At 39.5% G+C, this 20,967-nt stretch overlaps 1 protein-coding gene across 5 annotated transcripts in view; it reads right to left on the bottom strand.

Moving 5' to 3' along the window:
- Positions 1 to 27: 27 nt before the first annotated feature.
- The window catches only part of TPK1 (thiamin pyrophosphokinase 1), a 300,992-nt gene continuing 280,052 nt past the window's right edge, over positions 28 to 20,967 (bottom strand). For 4 of the 5 annotated variants that reach the window (XM_066322592.1, XM_066322608.1, XM_066322626.1 and 1 more), the window contains one exon: positions 28 to 868. In XM_066322592.1, coding sequence (XP_066178689.1) covers positions 750 to 868 — 119 coding nt within the window. In that variant the 3' untranslated portion in view covers positions 28 to 749. Of the gene's footprint in view, positions 871 to 20,967 lie in introns of all 5 variants that reach the window. The other variant, XM_066322599.1, reaches the window with a different exon arrangement.

The following is a 20,967-nucleotide window of genomic DNA, read 5'->3' as shown; positions in this document are numbered from 1 at the left end:
TTTGAGTTTAAGAACTAAGCCTGCAAAAACTCTGGTAGATGCAATGCTCTTCCTCCTTAGATTGAGATTAAGACATTTAATTCACTTCAAAAATCTTACTTTAAGCATTTGGTATTTGCAGAAGGTACAATGTTCTGTTCTATTACAGCCTTTAAAAGCACGTAATACTGGGTGATCTGATACTGCTATTACAGCAAACTGAAGCTTCTTCAGTACAACTTGCTTCCTAAGCAGAAAAGTTCAGTTATTATTCTTCTTGAGAAATCTTCACCAGCACCTACATATGTTACAAACCAGTACAGAAAAATGAGATTAGTTAATCTTAGTGCTGTCACCTTGTAATACAGTTATACTATGTGCAACTGGGTACTGTATTTCCTTTTGGCAGGAGGGTAAAAATAATTTAGTATTGGAATAAAATACTTTGTAAAAGTACCTGAACTAAACAGATAAGCAGCAGCAGTTTCTTCACATTCAGTTTGGTTTGTGGTTATACTGAGTGGCTGCTCATGCCGCTTCTGATTAAGAAATGTGATTTACCAGAATGAAGTACTCTATTACTGCAAGTAATTTTGATTCAGTCTCCAGTGACGTTTATTTCAGACTTGTTTTTCATTCAATACAGAAAATCAGTGCCTGCTTATATTTTGCAACAGCTTTACTGTCTTAATCCAGTGAAATTTTGTAGTAATTTGAGTAATTGTAGTAATTCTGGTATGTCAGATTAGAAAAGGCAGCTGTAGTTGATCTTATCTCTTGATAGCCATTGTCCACAGCAAAGGTTTGTCTGTCTCAATGGTCACAATTCCCGAGTTGTCATATGTGTTGGAAGTACTGACGAGTGTTCCAAACTTCAGCACCTGGTTAGCTGTGAAAAACAAGGAAGAGACTGAGTGGTTCTCTACAACAGTAAAAGCACAAGTGCATTTGTTTTGAAAGACTGCTGCTCCCACAAAGAACAAAAAAGTAGCTGAATAAATCTAACCCAGATAAACCATCTAGTTAGAAGGTTTGTATTAGATTTTTCAATGACCTGAAGAGGTAATAAATTAATCCTCAAATTAAGAGTTTGAATTTACAGCAGATTATTACAAAAGCAGTTTGTAATAATCCGCAAAGTTTGTTGACACTCCTCAGAGTTTCACATCTGGAAATTTGTATTTCATTAGGATCAGTTCAAGTACTAGTGCTAGAAAAGGTATTTAAAGTAAAACACAGGATCTTACAGTAGTTCCAAACTTGGGATTTGCTTTAGCTCGACAACAAGCCTATAGTCTTTTAAAACATGAACAGTTCTAGAGCAAAGGCCAGCAGTTAAACGTGATATTATTTAACAACTTTGAATTAAGGGACTCGCATCTTCTGTTTCATGTGAGGTAGGTGTTTGTGTACATTAGAAACCATGTGGCATTACTCTTAACAAATAGCAGTTTAAGTTCTACCTTTGATTTCTTCCCTTTTTGAGATAGCATCAGTTATTGCAAACATATCAACTTCCACAAAGGCACTCTAGAACTACTCAGTTCTGTGGTAGTCTTTGCTCACAGAAAGGTTCAGAGTAAGAACTCTAATAGTATCCTTTGCCTGTAAAGCAAGCCAAATGACAGTGCTTACCCACTGGCACCTCCGAAGAACATCCATGGAGGATACAGTGAAAGCTGCAGCTGGGGAGGATTGTTCTGGGAGATCAGCAAGTGTGTGTAACCTATCAGAATTGCCGAATTGTGCATTGATATCACAGTGAAAAACCTCTGGATTTGCTATTAATTGACCAACTGCAAAGGAAGATCTATCGCCCTGTGGTCAAAAGGAGTGCAAAACTTAGTAAACTATTTTGTGATTTGCATAGGAGATGCATTTTCCAGTGCTGGATATAAACACTGGCTATACTAAAATAGGGTGTAGTGCATTATTAGAATGCATGTTACACTGTCTACCCCTTGCTGGAAGCTGCATAGGAGGAACTAATCGTGCCAGTCTACAGCTTTAAAAGGAAGGACATGTGGACAAAACACAGGACATGTAGCTCAGTGTCTCTTCTGCCAAATCTCTGCTTGCTGCTCCTACGCTCGTTATTAGCTTGAAGTGAACTGAAGAGGGGGTTTCAGCTGCTAGCTGAATTTGTTGGAATGAGAGAGTAACACCCAAGTTTCACGACTGCAAAGGGAAGAGTCCTGCCATTTGAAGTTCAGGAGCTGGGAGCATAACTGCAATGCAGTGCAGAAATCAAGCAAAAAGAAAAGAAGCCCCAGTACTATGTAGTAGATCAGTTGTGGACCTAAAATTAAGGTGCTAGATTCTGTCAGGATGGATACACAACAGTACCAGGCAGGCTCCTAGACAAATGCCAGGATTAATAAGCTTTGGTGTTTGCCTTTGGAAGACACAATGGAAGCCACGGGGGCTGTCTTGCCAGAAAACACAGATTTCACCGTTTACAGGTAAACAAGTCATTTAATGCTGAGGTAACACATTGGTGGCGTTCTCGGAGTAAAAATACTCCCAAAATACTGTGTTAAGTGCTGTGGTCAAGCTATGAATGTTTCCACTCAGTTTTAAGTGGGAAAGAAGTTTAAATACTTTAAAACATTTGCTGACACACAAATTACCTTTGTTTGGTTACTATGTATTGAAACTTCTAGGGGGTGGGGAGGAAGAACTTTGTTGATGAAACGCTGTATAAACCCACTCACTTAGTATCATTTATTGCTTCTTGCTCCAGACTCAGAATAATGCTTAATGTTTCACAGCCTTGCATATAACATAATGGCTCTGCAGAAGGCAAGGATTAACAACAACATGGCAGCTTAATGAAACAAAATCTAAAGCAGTATTTCTTAGTGCATAAAATCAAGTGAAAATGAGAGCTTCTTTTTCTGCTTTCAATAGAAAATTCTTGCCCACTAGATGGAGCCTTTAATCTTTCTCTATCAGGTTTTCTACTGGGCAAGGATCACAGTGTGAAATGCTGAAATGAAAAAATGCAAAAACTATGAAACAGTACTACTGATTCACGTGGCCCAAATGGACCAATTCCAAGCACTTGATTTCACAACCAGCCAACGTTTCAACTAACATAATTAAAAATGTATGTTTTCCATTCAATAAATGAACAGTAATTAATGTGAAAACCTATGTTTGAGCTGGTAAAGGAAATAAGAGGATGTGCAAACCTACTGCTGCTAGGCAAACTTCCTGCTGTGTCATGCATTCTAATGGAAGTTTACAAGGCCAAAGAAGAAGTGGTAAGTTCTATCAGTGCACACCTGATCCATTCCCTTTTTTAAAAATTAATCTCAGTCTTATTTGTTCAGTCCTAGTAAGAACTTACATCTTGGGGGAAAAACACAACCTATTACACAACACTCATTTTCACTACTGAGATTGCTTTTAAAGATACACATTCCAAAGAAAATGACCTTTTTATTTTCTACTATTTAGTATTTATAGTTTTGCTATAATTTGGTACCAAATAAAATTTTAATGAAGAATTCCACACTGTAATTAAAAAAAATTCCAAATCTCAACCCCCCTGGAAATTCTATTATTTTATGTTAAAATAAAATCTTATTTTGGATCACTGAAAGCTTTCTTTTTGACCAATAGTAGCCTCTTGTTTGTTGTGAGAATTTTAGAGAGTTGATTTGGATAAACCCGTAAGTGATTAACTGAAATACTCCCCAGCATTAGAAGTTTTGTTTAGTGCTTTGGTTCCAGTCAAACTGTATTCACTGATAATGGATTGTTGATGAGAAAAAATTCCCAGCTCCCCCATTGTAGCTATACTTTTTTTTTTTTCATTACTCTCCATCTATCAAGTTAGCAAGTTCACTACTAAAAATAAATGCTATTCTTGCCTTTTTTTGGAGGGGGTGAAAAAACCCCCATCAATATCCCGCCCACCACCACCCCCCGCCCCCAAAAAAAAAAAAAAATCTATCATGAAACAGTTTTTTATGGTGTGTCTTATGCTCTTATAAGTAACAAATTTCTGTTTGATGGATTGCAGCATACCATTTATTCAGACTTCAACATAGGCATGGAAAGGACTGACTTTGATGAGGTAGTGGAGGAATGTTTCTCTATCAGTTTTTGTTTTGTTTAGATGGTGTTTCAATCTGCCACAGTTTGAGAATGTTGGACATAATTCAAGAGAAGGAAACTGAGGGCACGTAGGTGAGCTTCCCAAGGGAGCATAATCACAAAAGTCATTACTTCTTAGACATCTGTTCTGCTGACCAAATTACATGACAGAAGAGATCTCAGTAACCACAAGACTGGCAATTTCCACTATTTTATTGCTCTTACTCTGATAATTTAAAAAAACATATATACAAATCCTAGAATGCCATATTAATTTCAGAGGTAAAATTTTGAAAATTCATGAATCTTATGGATACAAGAACAACATTTGGGAATGTTAACAGAATGCACCCTAAAGGTAATTATGTTACATAAATAACTAAAATGCCCAAACCTAAAAAATAATTTAAAAATCTGATCCTATTTATACTTCAATCACAGTAGGGAGTTGTTTTTTGTGTGGTTGGTACTGAAAATTAGTTATTTTTGAGTGGCTGGTACATAAGCCTTGGTTGCATTCTTTGTGCTGCTGGCTTTCAGCCTGGAAACTGAGAAATAGTGTGGCCTAGTTATAACTACCTTGGAGGTCATCATGTTAAGTGCTGCAAAAACACTCTCATCATCAGGTAATTCCTCTTAATGATTGTATTCATGATCTAGCAGACTAATAAACATAATTTCTATGTTCCGTTGTACTATTTATGACACTTATAAGTTCAGTCCAGAGAAGAGAGCTTATCTATCTAAAAATATATATCTCAATCAAGGTTTCATGTACATCTTATAAGCTGCACTTAAGTAGTGCTTGAGGGAGGCATGCACAGAGAAAAACTTCATCCTAAACTTGTCATATATGGCAAAACCAAATCATGTCAGGGTCTCACTACTGTTACCACAAATGACTAAGGACAAAATACTATCCTGTTAAGCATGTCCTACATAGACACTGTGATACTTATGCTGTACTTCCTTTTCTCAACTGTCTCTCAGTTACTTCCTGAAGTATGTGAAGTCACACCTTGCTGGTTTCCACCACTGAAAACAGAAACAAGGAAAGGAATACAATCAGATTGCCACTTCTGGCATGGATGTGGGGAATATCAAAATCATTAATTATTAATTAAAAGCCATATTATAGTGAATGTAATCCTCTTCCCCCTAGGCATATGCTGGATCAAAATGATAGAAAATTAGGATCAATAAGCTGAAACACAAGCTAAAGTGAAATATTGAATCACCATTTGGTATCCTATTACAGTTCATCTAGAGAGGATTTCCCTGAAGTTCTGTGTTAGGAGCAAAAATCTGCATTTAAATGGAGACACATTAGTAATGCATGAGCTAGTACTTTGCAGGTCACCCTGTGTCTGCCGAACAGCAGCATTAATTCTGCTATTTAAAAACAAAAATCCCAAGCAGTTTATAGACTGATTTTCCTTTCATTCCTCCTAGATTTACACTTGTGGTTAGGCTGACTTCACTGGAGTTAATCTTGATTTACACTGGTGAATACAAAGGAAAAATTGGGTGTCTGATCTCTGTGCAGTGGGAACTGCAAAACTGGAAATTGCAAATAACAGTAATTTACAATAAAACATGAACTATTTTCAATACTGATACAACAGAGGTACTGTAAAGGCTTGCTGAGTCTGCTAGGAGGGGCTGACTAGCTTGGTAGTCAGATTCCCTCAGGGCCAAGGGCAGTTTTGAATAAGCAGAAATTGCATTGGGCCTTTTTGATATAACTATTGTAACTTTGGGTACCTGTTTTTGTGGCACAGAACAATGGTTTTATTATCTCAATGCAGTCATACAAGCATTTGTTTCATAGACTTACAAAAGCATTGAGAGGATATGGGAGGAAGGGGGGCCAGCAGGCAGGACCAGGTGGCTTTTCCACTGGTTCAGGTGCTGGCAAAGACTCTTGGCTGCAACACAGCCTGCCTGGCCTCACTCTGGGGGGAATTTATGAGGTCACAACAAAAGCTTAAAAGCAGTCAAAGCTTCACAATTTCATTTAAAAAGAGGAAAAAAACCCAACAACCAGAACCCTGGATAGAAATCACCCATGTTGAGAGAGCCTTCAGAAATACAAATTAATATCAGAAGTTTTCAAATTTATTTCCAGCACACATTTTTTTTCCACATATTTTTTTCACAGCTTTGTAATGGTGGTACTGTAAGAATAGCTTGAAGTGTTCCTGTCACATCACCTGCTTCGTGGCAATTTAAAATGATAAGCTGATAAAAATGATGCTAGGAAAGACTGCTTTCTACACTAAGGTCTCTGCTGCTACTACTGCTTCACCAAGACCAACAAGAATCATTAACCGTACGGAGTTCCCACAGCTATTTGCAGCATTTTAGCACTAACAACAAGATGTACTTCTGTGTTTGTTCAAAATCACTTTAGCGACTTAATTAAAGGGGCCTGGAAAGTTAGAAAAGGAAACTCTACATACTGTTTTCAGTAGTCTGGTCTAAATGTGATAAAGTTTTAAGAGGGGTGACGTAAGAAAAACATAAATGTAAAGTAAGTCAGGGAAATAGTTGTCTGAAAGACTGTTTCACTAACCTAAAGGCAAAGCCAGGCTATGAAGTAATTTTAAGAATTGGGTTTAGCCAGTAAGAAGTAGGGTGTTTACTTAATTTTGATGCTTTCCACTAAGTTTGTGTAATGTTTCTCAAACTACTTACAACTCCAAGGTGCTGTACAGGTGACAGGTACTATTAATAATAGTGTTAGAGCACTAAAGAAACAGCTGCAGAAATGCAGCTTCCGTTTGACAGTCACTGCTGTAGAGGTTTTGCATATAAACTAGACAAAATAAGTTGTTGCTATTTTGGTCTGTCTCTACTTCACGTTGTGAAATAAAGAACACTATTCTCATGAGAAAAATGGCAAGAGTAATACTGAAATTCATCAGCTAATGAATTGTCTTACTGCTAACTTGTCCATAAGACACCTCATAGCACACATCATCCTATTTCACTGTCATCTTTAGAGGCATTACTTAGTCACACAAAGCTGAGGATGGCAATCTGGTGCAATACTGAAACCTGAGATTAGCTAAAAACAATGGTGTACTGTCACAGCGTTTAGGTCTGAAGCTCTGGTTTGACATGACAGCAAAGAACCTAAAAATACTTCATATTTTGAAAGCTGCTACACTTGTCAAGTTGATATGATGCATGTAGCAGTGAAATCTGCTGAATTTGTTAGAGAAAGGTATCCAAATGATCCTAGCAATTGACCACAGACTGTGCTGCAGAAAGGAGTGAAGCTCCCCCTACATCCCTCCTGACTGCCTGTTGGAGACAGGGAAGAGAGACGGGAAGAGCAAGGAGAGGGAATCTTTTTCTCACCTGAATCTCAGGGCTAGGTGACTACATCCATGTAGCCAGGCTTTGAACAATGTAGCACCAAAAGGTGTTTCAACACAACCAGATCCAGGACTGACCAAGATCAACAATTCACCTCTAGCTACAGTAATTTCCCAGCACTTCTAAAAATTTTCCAGCACAATATAAAAAATTAAAAGACTTCTCTCACAAACCCCTATATATTCTTCAACAGGTCTTAAAGTGTGATATTAGTCAACCAGAACACAATGTAAATTATTTTTCTCTTCTATTCTTTGGACTCCTGATAAATCCTGTCACATTTAGATTACTATATTTGCAAGAAGAAGTAGTAAAAGAGAATTTTAAAACACATTCATAAGACAAGTTTTTCAGCTTCTGTATGCATATCGTTGTTCCCATCATTTGCAGAAAATGTGCAGACACAATGATTATTTCTGTATCAATCAAACTAGGCCTGTAGGTGAAATACTGGTATATGGATATTTGCTCAGTAAATAACTACACGTACTGGGTGAAATGGGGATCTCATTCAACCCCTCCATGGAGAACAGCAGCAATGCCATAAATATTTTACAGCAGTCTTGGCCAACTGCTTATCGCCTACCAGTGTGTAGGAAGAATCCTCAACAGCAAGTCTCCCAAGAATTTAGCACTTCTCTGCTTTCTGTGATGGGGATATGATTTTCCTAAGGGAGCTGATCTAAAGTCAGTTCCTAGCTAGCCCTGAAAAACAAATTTAAGCAGGCTGTCTTCTTATTGCTGCTGCCAGCACTAACTCAGCACCATATCCAGAGTCCTGTTCTGCTGCACACATTGCTTCATCACTGGACATCAGTGCCAAAATTAAATTAAATATGATTTGACAAGGCTCTGTAAAGTCTCAGTCCTTAACACCAATGTGCAAAGTTGCAATGGCAAAAATCAAAGTAGACCTTCTGAACTCTGTGAGGCTGTATTGGGTTAGCATGGCCAGGTTTTGGTGGGGGGCAGCTAAAGGGGTGACTTTTCTGTGAGAAGCTGCTGGAAGCTTCTTCCATGCCCAACAGGGCCAACACCAGCCAGCTCCAAAACAGATCCACTGCTGGCCAAGGCCGAGCTGACCAAGAATTATGGTAACACCTCTGTAACAACAGATTTAAGACAGGTAAAAAAAAAGTTTTTGCACAGATGTAATTGCAGTCAGAGAGGAATGAGAATGTGTGACAAGGAAAAACGTTGAAGACACCAAGGTCAGTGGTAGCTGAGATTCATCTGCAGGCTGTGGTGCAGACCATGGTGAGGCAGCTGTGTCTCTGTATATCCTGCAGGTCCATGGATATACAGTGATCCATCTACAGCCTGTGGCTGAGTCCCACACCAGAGGAGGTAGATGATTGAAACAGGCTGTGAACCCTGGGGTAAGCTCATGCTGGAGCAGGCTCCTGGCAGGGATCTGTGGATCCATGGAGAGGGGAGCCCATGCTGAACCAGGTTTCCTAGTAGAGCTTGTGACTCTGTTGGGGACCCACACTGGAGCAGCGTGTCCTTAAAGGACTGCACCCTGCAGACAGGACAGACACTAGGGCAGTCTGTGAAGAACTGTAGCCTGTGGGATGGACTGGGAGAAGTTTGTAGAGGATTGTCTCTGTGGGAAGGTCCCCACGCTGGAGCAGGAGAAGGACTCCTCTACCTCAGCAGTGGCAGAAACAATTTGTGATGAACCAACCATAATCACCATTCCCTGTCTCCCTGCACTGCTGGTAGGGATGAGATAGAGCCCAAGAAGAAGGGAGGGGTGGGGGGGAGCAGTCTTTTTGAGATTTTATTTCCCAATATCCTGCTCTGATTCTTTTAGTAACAAACTAAATCAATATCCCTAAGTTCAGTCTGTTTTGCCCATGACAATAATCAGTGAGTGTTCTCTTCTGGTCCTTATCCCATCTGGTGAATCTTTCACTATATTTTCTCCCCCCTGTCCCATTTTGGATGAAAGTAATAGGCTTTAGTGGGCACCTGGCATCCAGCCAGGGTCAACCCACCACAGAGGGGTGCAACACACTGTATAGTTAAACCCTTCCCCTGCCAAGTGCAGCCCTCACCAGAACTGACCTAGTTCACAGCTGCTCCATTCAGACTCCTGGGTGGCCTCCAGGAGCCCCACACTCTCTTGACCACCAAGAGTTCTCCATTCTCCAAGACCTCAATCAAGCTGCCAGACCCAAGAGAGTGTTTAACTGTGCCAGAATGGTGGATCTGGTGCTCAAAGGGCTCCTCTGACCACAAACAGCTGCCTTTACCTCTGAGCAATGGTCAAGGTGCAGAAAAAGATATGTGCCCTGCCACACTGAATCCCAGGACAGCTGTTTGCATTATGGCCTGCTCAGGGCAAGGGCATCGCCAGGCTTGAAAGCAAGCTGCAGCTCCTCTGAGCTGCTAGCACAAATAAGAAACTTCAATCAAATTAAATCCCTGACAAACAATTTTATTATGCAAGCTTTAACAGCAAATGGCACCATTTCCTAACAGAGTTTTATGTAAATATGGTATTACATTTACACAAAAAATGAAGAGAACAAACTGGAATATTCATCCTTATGTACAAAAGGCACCATTAATAAAGCAGCTGTGCTTTTGTCTAAAACATTTCTCTGGAAAGGGGTAATTATTATTTAAAAAACCCCACACTGATCTGCTCCTGACAGCTCATAAGGTACATGTTCATCTACTTGCTCTCCCTGATGGCTGATCTATTCTAGGCACACATAACTAACTAATAAAGACTATTATACTTCTGATAAAAAAGTAATTCCATTTATCTTTACCCTTCCTAGCTGCACTGCTTCCTTTCAGTGTTGGGGTGGGGTGCTGTATAAGGTTTCTAAAACGTGGTTATTTTTACCCCTACTATTGCTGTGCATTACTTAGAATTTTAGATTACTCTGCTTTCTTGAGAAAGAACAATTAGACACAGAGAGCATCACCCTGAGGATGAAGAGAAAGCAATTATTTCTGTTACAAAATGTCCCCCTAGATCTGCATGTGAACAACTAAGTTTTTTGATTTTTAATTTTATTACTTTGTCTTTCTATTAACAAATAATTAATATGATTACTAACAACCTATGTAACTCTAATGTCCATACTATTTCAATTACAAAGCTATTATTGCTGCTTCTTAATTCTATTCCATTGATCTTCAAACTTGCATCTTGAACTTACAGCATTTGTTGACATTCATGGAACTGTGGCTCCTCCAAACTCACTCACCAGAGTCCAGCACCGTTTATGTGTTACAACCCTTGAGACAGAACATGAGATTCAACAGGAGACTGCAAGCTACACTGTTTATAGTTCAGAGACACTCAATAGGATTAGATGGCTCTCCATGTCCTCCAAAAAATAAAGGATTGTTTGTGAAACAGTGCTGCTCATTGCATCTTTCAATATCCCTTCTTTCTAAGCTTTAAAGTCAGCCTTTCAGAAAAAAAATCCAACAAAAATGTAACTTATGACACAGCACTGCCTATTTAAGCTAGTATTACCCACTTCTTCCACTTCACCCAGCATTAGAGCCCTATGCTTCAGGAAGGCCATGGGAGGGGTATCTGCCATGTACACGAACCAGTATGTCATTGCATATGGCTCATTTAATGTTCCTGGCTGTTTGCTTTTACAGTGGCTTTTTTGGGGATGCAAGGTAAGGATTTGATATCAATGCTGCTGAATACAAAGCATTGTATAATAATAAGCTCCTGTATAATGTTTGTCCCAAAATGAAAAAAGGGATTTGTCATTAGAGGCAAGTCCTAAGTCTCACTGACTGTCAAAATCTTCATTCAAGTGGAAAACTCGCTACTGAGAATCTGTTAGCTGGCTTTGCACTCTCTAAAAAATCTGATTGATTTCCAGTAATGATTTCCAATATGAGTAGTGCTCTTCATATTGGTGTGCTTCCTCCTCCTGACCTGAAAAGCCTTTTTAGCCCTGCCCCCCACCCTCTTCTCCCCTCTGCAAACTGCCTCAGCTACTCATCCCTTACATTCAGAAACATACCATGCACTTCCAGGCCCCCTGCAAGGGTTCAGTGGCTTGGAGGATCTTTTCTTTGGCTTGTTCTCTAGGTAGGAGTGCCTCAGCAGGGCTGCAGCAAGCCTTCTGCCTGGGCTGAGAGGCAGGAAAGGCTTCTGCATTAATCACACAGTGCCGTGTCAGGCACTGCCCAGGCCAGCTGGTGTAAGCCCTTGGACCTAAAATGCAGAGCCCGAACGCACCACTAAATTAATGTAGTGCTACATGGTGCAGTCAGAGACATTAAAGCTTTAAGAGTGCAATTGATTATATGTAGCTCAACTTTCAAACACACTGGTCAAGACAGATTGCAACAGTCACGCCATGGCACAGAGATGCATGCCAGCAGGCTCTCGGTTTTACTGTACAGAGGACTTGACATTGGCTTTTAACTTCCCTATAAACCACCCTAACACACTGCAAGAAGTGGGAAGGAAAAGGAACTACAAATCTAACAGCCACATGTAAAATAAAAGGCTACACCAACTACACTACAGCTTGTCTGCTGCCAACAGCACTTGGTGCTAAAAGAACATGATGGTTGCAATTGCCAAGAAAGGAAATATGTCCTCAAACAGTCTACTTTTTAAGGTTCGTGGAGCTTCCATAACGTAGATCTGTCTTTATCCTAGAATGTTCCTTATCTTACCTGAAATCATGGTCATCTTCAAACATTTGTAATTCTTCACTAATTATCAGTGTCTGGGGGGTACTGTAGGAGAAACATTTCTGATTTATATTTTGTATTCAAAATCAAAATGGTGAGACACTGGAACAGGTTGCCTAGAGAAGTTGTAGATGCCCCATCCCTGGAAATGTTCAAGGCCAGGTTGGATGGGGTTTTGAGCAACGTGGTCCAGTGGGAGGTGTCCCTGCCCACAGCAGTGGGGATTGAAACTAGATGAACTTTAGGGTCTCTTCCAAACCAAACTGTTCAATAAGTCTATGAAATATGATTGTATCTTATTTGTCATTGCTTTTCCCTTCTTGGCCATTTGTTGTGCTCAATATTTTCCACTTTTTTGTTGTTTTTTTTTGTGTTATTTTTCTTTTTGCCTTTTTTTGTAGTAATTTCACAAAATATATGATACCTAGCAGAATTTCATTGACATAAACTATTTTTAGTCAGATTGCTTAAAATCACTAGATGTGAAATACTTTTTTATTTTGCAGATATGGAAAATTTTGCTGAAAGCAAAATTATCTCAGAGGAAAGCAAACTTTAGTTTAGTATTACAAACTTCTGTTAGTTCTAGAAACCATGCTAGCAGCTTAAATTCTCTTAAACCGACATCTTCTTTGAAAGTATTGAAAAGGACAGAAAAAATAGCACTTCTGTGCTGTACTATTCTAAACACCCTAAACCACCTCAAACCGACTCCATCTCTGTTGTCTGTGGGATTACAAAGTAAACAAGAGTACCTAAGAACATAGTGACCTATCTGAAGACTAATCCTCAGATATTTCAACCAGAGTAAACATTTTTCAAGTTTCAAGTAGTCTCATAGCAAGTGAGACCTACAGCTTTGTTCCACCTCTTGGAAGATATGAATATAGGCATAAACTCTTCTTAATATCACAGTTCTAGAAGGATATTGTTATGTATCACTACAAGAGATCCAGAGACAAGGAAAAAGTTGGTGTAACCCTCAGAACCCAGAGATGTCTTATGTGAGCTTTGAACCCAACTTGAAACTTGGTGATCTCTGAACTGAGACATCTACTTTGTAATTTAAAGCATGGCCACCTATCAAAAGCTGTGTCTGTTCCAGAATAGGTACTATTGCTCTTTTAGAAACAGGCAGGCTTGTTTCAAGACCATGAAAATAATATCACGTGCATGCCCACTACAAGGCAGCCTTCATGAGACCAAGGGAAGCACTTCACCATCAAGCCTAAAATCAGGAAGAAAGTCTGGTAAGAGCTTAGAGCTCACTGGAGAGTGGGTTTATAAAACACCAAGTTAAACACTAACATTTCCAGGAAGAACTGGATAGTTCTGTACAGAATAGGTATTGATGAGCCTTGTAGGACTGAAGTCAGGACATGGCAAGAGGTTTGTCATGCCACGTGAAGAGTGGAACCTGGATGATACAGATTTTCAAGGGCTCATTTATAGGTACTTAAGCATAAAAGAAACCAATAAAGTAACATGTTTAAAAGCTGTGAGCAAAAATATAGTTACACAACTTCTAATATCATTGGCAGCCAGGAAAATAAATCTCTGCTGCTCTGAAAGCGTATTCATAAATAGCCATAGAATTCTACAGCAAAGCACAAGACCTTTAAGGAAGGCCGGAATACTGCAGGAAGCTCTTACTCAATCATACCTGAAGTCAGTCAGCCATGAAGGGTGCCTTACACAAGTCTCACACAAAAACCATACTGGAAATGAGAGGTTTGAAAACAATGCTTCAGAACAGAAAAGTCCCTCAAATCTATCATTTTGGGAGAGGGAAGGGAAACTACCAAAGATTTAACAGTAGAAAAAACAAGCTTTGGAAAGCTTGCCTTGCTGTAGCTGTCTAAACACACTAAGTACAGCTTGCTGCCTAACCTCTGTTGCTCACAGGTAAACACTCCTGTTAAGAGGTTTTGCTCCCTCTCTTGAATCACGGACTTCAGAAGTCGGGGGATGCTGAACGCAACACTGTAATTTGTAGAACACAGAATGGACAACATCATTGATGCAGTGTAATGAGCCATTTCCCCTCTCCCTACTGTGATTAATGGTGTGGACAGGAGGTCTGCTGGCCGAGCTCACACACCATTCTGGCCCTGGAGGCATGGCCTATATAGAGCACTGTACAAAGGTTTGCATGAGAGATTGGCAGGCAGAGACAGCTCCGGGAGCCTTTGTTATTGTCCGGTTTACTCTTTCCTGAGCTCCTCCTGCTTGCACAATCTGTGTAGCCTCTGGGAAGGCAGCTTTAGAATTGGCTTACTTGATGGAAAAAGCTGTTCTTCCTGATGCATAGTAATGTGACAATGACTGACAGCTAGAGGAGAAGAGGAGAGGAAAATTGAGTGAAGTTGGGTATTGCGTGAAGAAGCAGAAGGGAGAAGGCAAAAAAGAAGAATTCCTCATTACCACAGGACATATACAGTGAGGGAGATAATTATTATAATAAAACCCAGAAACTCTTATTAATAATTACAACAATAGTAATAATTACAACAACAATAATAAAATAAATTATAATAAATTAATAACTTTTTATGATCATTATTAAAGTCAGTTAAGTTGACAGAAGTTTATGATGATATAAATAGTATCCCAGTGATTACTGGATGTTTTTCTTCAAAATTTAATCTTCCCCAAACAGAAAATAATTAATAAGCACAGGGGGCTGACAGTATACTCCCCCTTCACATTTGTTCACATTTGTGAACAGGCCATGTAATCTGAATATAAACCCCAGGGCCTAGTTCTATCTGCACTTTCCCTGATACACTACTCCTCGTGTATACTTTTAAGGTGAGTCAGAACTTGCCTGCCAGCTTCTCTTTTCCTTCTGCCTTACACTGTGGAGTCAGTTGTAATTTTTAGTGAATGATGCGATTACATTGCAATGTACCAGGCAAAAGTGCACTGATGCTTTAGTGCTTTTTGAGTCTGGGCCTGAAAGCAGAAGAAAAGACTGTAATTGATTCCATCAGTGTTGTTTTCTTGTATTGAAATAAAAGTTAAAACCCAGAGAAACTTCCACTAGAAAAAATGGACTCAAAATGTGGAGTCTCTCACTTTTTTTTTTGCTTTAGGAAACAGTACATGCCCAAGAGACATCCCATCTTAGTTTATATCTTAGTTTATCTTCAGCAGACTGTTGGGCTCTGGACCACTGGCCTGGAAAGCTGAAATCTTGGGGGAAAAGAAAAAGGGAGGGGCAGAAATTTAATGATTTCAAGATACTTGTGGGAAAGCTAGAGATAGCATCTATATCTATATCTATATATATATATATATATATATATATCAAAGAGGAAAAGACTTATTTCAACAAATCTTAACTGTCTCTTATTCTCAGTTATGAGTAAAAAGACCCTTTTCCAGAGCTCCAGAAGGCATGCTAGAAATCCCTACTTATTGCTGCTATTTGCAAAGTTTTACAAGTGTCTCATAGGAATATGCCATGCTTGCATTCAGCCTAAGGGAACTCTCATCATTAGTAAACAGGTTATGCTGTAGTTTTCCTCCTGCTGCATATATGCAAGCAGCTCAGTACAACAAAGTGATAGGAGATAAGGTTAGGAAATTACATGCACAGTAGTTGTCTGTTGGTCAATACAGAAACCTTTTCTTCCAGAACAAAAACAAATGGTTTGAGGTTTTTCTTTATTTAAATTGCAATCTTCTACAGTTACTAATCAGACCATACTCACTTTGATGTAGCATTAATGTCAGTATTTTAACAAGTGCAATCATAATGCACTGAAATGGCAAAACATCTCCTCCTTCTTTTGCCACTGAAATGGCAAAACCTCTTAATTGCTAATGGGACTAATTTCAGCTTCTATCCCTCTGAAAATGCTAGAACTCAAACCTCTGTAATCCAGGGTCATCTCTGCAAAAGATCTGCAAGTCAAGAGGGGTCATGACAGGTCAAACTTTGAATGTATTTCCTGCTTTGAAAACACCTGGTAGGTGTTGCTATCATTCCTTAGGGATATGGTGTTCAAATAGTACAAATCTTCAGGCCAGTTGAGTACATTCACTACCATGTTCAGGGACAACTGCAACTGCAAGACACATGCACGCATCTTTAGAGTAATTTCTTACCTAACTTGGACCTTATCTACTCAGTCTACTTCATTGTTCATTTCTGCAGGCTACAATTCAGAGAGGAACTAAATAAAATGCTTAACCTAAGTCCATGACACACTGTTATCATAGAAACCTGAGTACTCAGCCTATGCTGTACTGAATCAAAGTCCAAAGAACTCCCTTTAAAGCTTCTGACCATACAACATGATGGAAAAAAGACAGAGAAATTTGCAACCTCTCACAAGAACACATGGACTCTGCATTATCTTTAATTCTTGATATAAAAAGCCTTACATTTTGGCATGCACATAGAACTCCAAAACCAAAACACCTTTGCTAGGAAAGATCTAGTGTTCAAAAAACTACTCAGTCTTGGGGGTTCCTTCATTTTTGCTGCAACTTCATTATGAAGGAGGAAAGTTTCTTAACTTGTCACATCAAACCAAAATTGGGTTGATCTGACTCTAGTGACAATGAGCTGATTCCAAGAACACATCAAAGTCCCTTGCTACTTTTCAAGAAATAGTAGAAGCAACAGTTATCTTTTCCCCAATTTCTCAAACAAATACCCTTTTCTACCCATCCACTGCTAAAATGAGAGATGTATGCTTAGAAATTCATCCTATGAAGTGTTTAAGACATTCTGACAATTTATCACTGTAAATTACTGTACTTCACAGCAATGCTCCTGTCATAAGAAAACACCGTGTGCCCTAAATTGTCTGTTGCCCTCTCCAATAATCAGCCTACTTTATAAGATCTAGAGATTTGCTTATAAAGGACACCTCAGTGCAGACAGTGACAAAAAAAATACAATTGAATTTCATACACATCACTGGAAATGTCCACACACTGCTCTATTAATCTTTAGATTGGGGTCATTTTTCTCTTGAGATATGGTAATAGATTACTCCAAGAGAAAATGAGGAAGAGCACCCAGACAGGGGCCTACTGAATACTAAGCAAGTTTGCCTCCTACCATCTTGGTCTAAAATACATCTAATGGCCAAAGCTGCTGTTTACTCTGGACCCACCAACACTTATGCAGAAGGAGAGGAGCATGTGATGTTTACAGTCATCAGTCTGCCGCTGCATCTCCTCAAGGACCCTGTGCCGTAAGACCAAGAACTGCTCCTCTTCTCTCTCTGATCACAACATATTTTGCTGGTTCCAGCATCATCACCCACCTGCCCAAGAGCTCCTGAAATCTCATGCCCAACCTGCTTTGTAATGCTTTTTTTATTTTATCTGGGAATCAAAACCTGCTGTCTTCTGGAAAAGCACTCTGATCCTCTGTCTTGTCTTTTCTCCTGTGGAGATTCAGTCTCTAAGTTACAGCACATAGAAAAGACTTTGTCTACCTCATTCCTCAACCCCTCTGAATGAGTCTCTGCATAGTACCAGACCTCGAGCCCCGTATTTAATATTCTTTTGTTTCAGGACATTTAAAACTGCGTGATAAAAAACATACTTGAAAGTGCCTGGAAGCAAATAACAAAGGGAAGTGGTCTCATGTTTTTCAGTGTCTCTGCCAGTCTTGATTTTTATAGTATTCTTCCCATGTGTGAAAACTGTGATTACCAGCAGCATAGGAAATGCCCACCACTGTGTTTAGAGGCACACTTCTTCATCCACAAAGCAGAAATTAGTGGAGTGCCCTTTGTGCAAATTAGAGTCACAGGACAATGTGAGTTGGAAGAGCCCCAGATGGGTCAATCAAGTCTAACTCTTAACTGGATGGCCCATAGGGGGATTGAGCCATGTTATTGCCCACACAAGTTTCCCAGGACACACACAGCTTTTAAACGTCTTTAAAGTTTTAAGGCTCTGCATTATCAGCTAGGAAAATCTGTGAAAAGGGTGGACATATTTTGAGTTTTTTTGAGACAAAGCAGACTGGACTTTATTGAGAGAGAAGAAAGGTATTTCTATGAGGAGAAAGTTAAAGTAATGCCAGGTAGGCCCATATAAAATGGGATTGTATACCACCACCGATTTCTAATACATTCTCTAATGGTCCTGCTCTGTTTCAGTCTTGAACCCCTAACCATCACTTGTCCTGTGAGAGATTGTTACAGACCCTCATTGATATTAATGACATCTGCTTCACACAGCCAGCAAGCCCCCAAAATAATGAGACAGAGCTTTAGAAGGGGAAGCTCTCCTTGTACTTTGTAACAGACAATGCGAACTTCTGCCTCTCCACACTCTGGGAACATTACCCCAGTTTTGCAGCAAGGATGACTTGGTCACTCTTGCTGCTTCTTGCTGTTTAGATGCTACACACCTTATTTTGCATAACCTTTCATGGCTTCTGCCAGTCTCATAATTTCATGGAGGGAAAACAGCTTTGCTTCTTGGCAGAAGCTGCACAAATGAATAATAGAAGTCCATACTGTAAGCACCTTACAGAAATAGCCACTGAGAAAGAGCCAACACATATTGGTCCTACCTGGATGCTATACCATAGGCAAAGCACTTTTTGGCTCTCAGCAGTGGTGTTGAGTGTCTGCATACAATGAGAATCAACTTTGAAAGTTTTTTTTTTTACACTAAGTAGGTCATAATTTTTGTTCCCAAGTCACTGTGCAGAGAGAAAGTAAAAATCACTGGGGCATCCAGTGGCATTATGGGAGATGGGATGAAGGTAAAATGACAGTGCTTATTTCTTCATTAAAGCAAAGCATCTGCCACTTTGTTAATATTCCAGTATGCCCTGCTCCCAGAAAACTGTGAAGGCAGCAATGATTAAAGGCAGCTCTGACTGGGGAAAATGCATGTTACACTGACCTTAAAAGTGTAATTCAAAATTTATGCTGCTGAATGGTCTACACCCTAATCCGAGGAACCATCTGTGTAGATGCAGGTACAGCACATACACAGTCTCAGGAGATGCACCCTGGACTTACCACCAGCGTGATAGAGAACAAAAGATGATGGCCCACTGTCAACCTCTCCTGCCTAAAAAAATAACTTCAAGTGAAGCTTATGACCCAGGAGATAAAAAGTTACTGAACCTGGTCCTCAGAGGGGCCACTGCCCTGACCCATCAGCTGTAATCGCTCAAAGAAGCCACCACCAACTGCTCAGGGCTGTTTTGCTGTAAATAGGCAGCTGTGAACACAGGAGACTACAGTGGCTTCTTGCCAAAAATCTGCATTTTAATAACTTTGTAATTGCATATTTTTGCAATCTGTTGACTCTGACTTATTTTAAGAACATCCAAAGAGTAAAACAGTATCACCACCAGATTTTCTGGTCCTATAAATTTCACAATGAAGTTTGCATCAACTCAGTAATTACTGTGAATAATTCATCATAAAGGTTATAATGATGTGACACCTTCTAGTGAATCCCTGAAATTAAGGATGTTGAAGTGATAAGAACAAAATAAAAATGAAATTCAACAGTAAATATTAGAAGAAAAAAAATTAAATTTCATAATTTAAAAAACAGATTGCAAATCCAGCCTGGGTGATGGCATTGCTATCAAGCTCATGTAATTTGCTTTAAAGATGAAGAATAATTTTAGCAAAAATGGCTGTGATCCTGCACAACGGGACCACTTGTATGAAACTCTTTGCAACACTTGAGGTTCCAGTCACAGTTTGCACAGCAAAACACTTGAAAAAATTATCCATCTTAATAAAAAAAAGTGGACTTAAATCCAGTTTTACTTTGTTGTGCTTTTCAGATTAGTGCTATAAACAATATATTGGGTATGGGATATGGAAGAAGTTTCAAATTATCCAAGTCCCTTCACTTAAAGAAACAAAGTAAGACATGTTTTGGCTCACCTTTGTAGGCGAACCCGTGGATGGCTGGGACAAAGCACCCTGCTGACCTGAGATATTCTAGAACACATGGTTTTATTGCAAGGGTGGTGGGTAAAAGGGCCTTGCCTTCAGCCACCAGCCTCGGCTGAAGGGAAGTCCCAAAGAGAGAGGGAGAAAGAACAGCAGGGTGAGAGCTGAGAGAGAAGGGGGTGAGAGAGCAAGGGGGCAGGGATCAGAGAGCAAGAGAGAGCGAGAATAGGGGGAAGAGGAAGAGTAAGAGAGAGGTCCTTGTTACAATACATTATATCTCCTTTTGTGATGAATATTCTAATTTACAGTGACCAACCAGCACAAGACACAAAATCCTATAGAATCTACATACAGCCTATAAGAACTACTACATTACCATACTGTGTTATATTTTAAACTCTAAAAACTACTCTTTAGACTTTTCTGTTTTGCTACATTGACCTTTGGATCCCTTAGCCAGCAGAAAGGTATTGTTCAATCAAAAGGGATTCTCCTTCAGCTAGCTAGGCTGTTGTTTTCAGGTTATATAGTAACTAAGACTCGGTATCCTACAACTCAAAGTAAGCTTTCATTTCCATTTTGCTCATAAGTTTCATATTTTCAGAATGTTTTGCTAAGCAATCATATTTATAAGGTTTCCCTGATTCATCCTCCCCAACAAACTTAGCTCACTGTACCCTTTCCATCCAATATTCTGAAACTGTGAACCCTACAGCAGACTTTCAGGGAAGACCACAAGACACCTAGGTGCACTATGTCTTTCATGTATTTACAGGGTTTGAGAGGTCTTGAAAATATTTTTACACTTGAAATTGAACTTTTTACATCCTCCCTCTATACAGATACACTGACTGACCATTCCAAGTCAACCAATTGACTCTAGTACTTAAATGGAATAACA

This window comes from Sylvia atricapilla, chromosome 1, assembly GCF_009819655.1.
Source record: "Sylvia atricapilla isolate bSylAtr1 chromosome 1, bSylAtr1.pri, whole genome shotgun sequence".
NCBI lineage: Eukaryota > Metazoa > Chordata > Aves > Passeriformes > Sylviidae > Sylvia > Sylvia atricapilla.
Note: the sequence above shows the minus strand (reverse complement) of the source record. Positions and strands in the feature narration are given on the sequence as shown.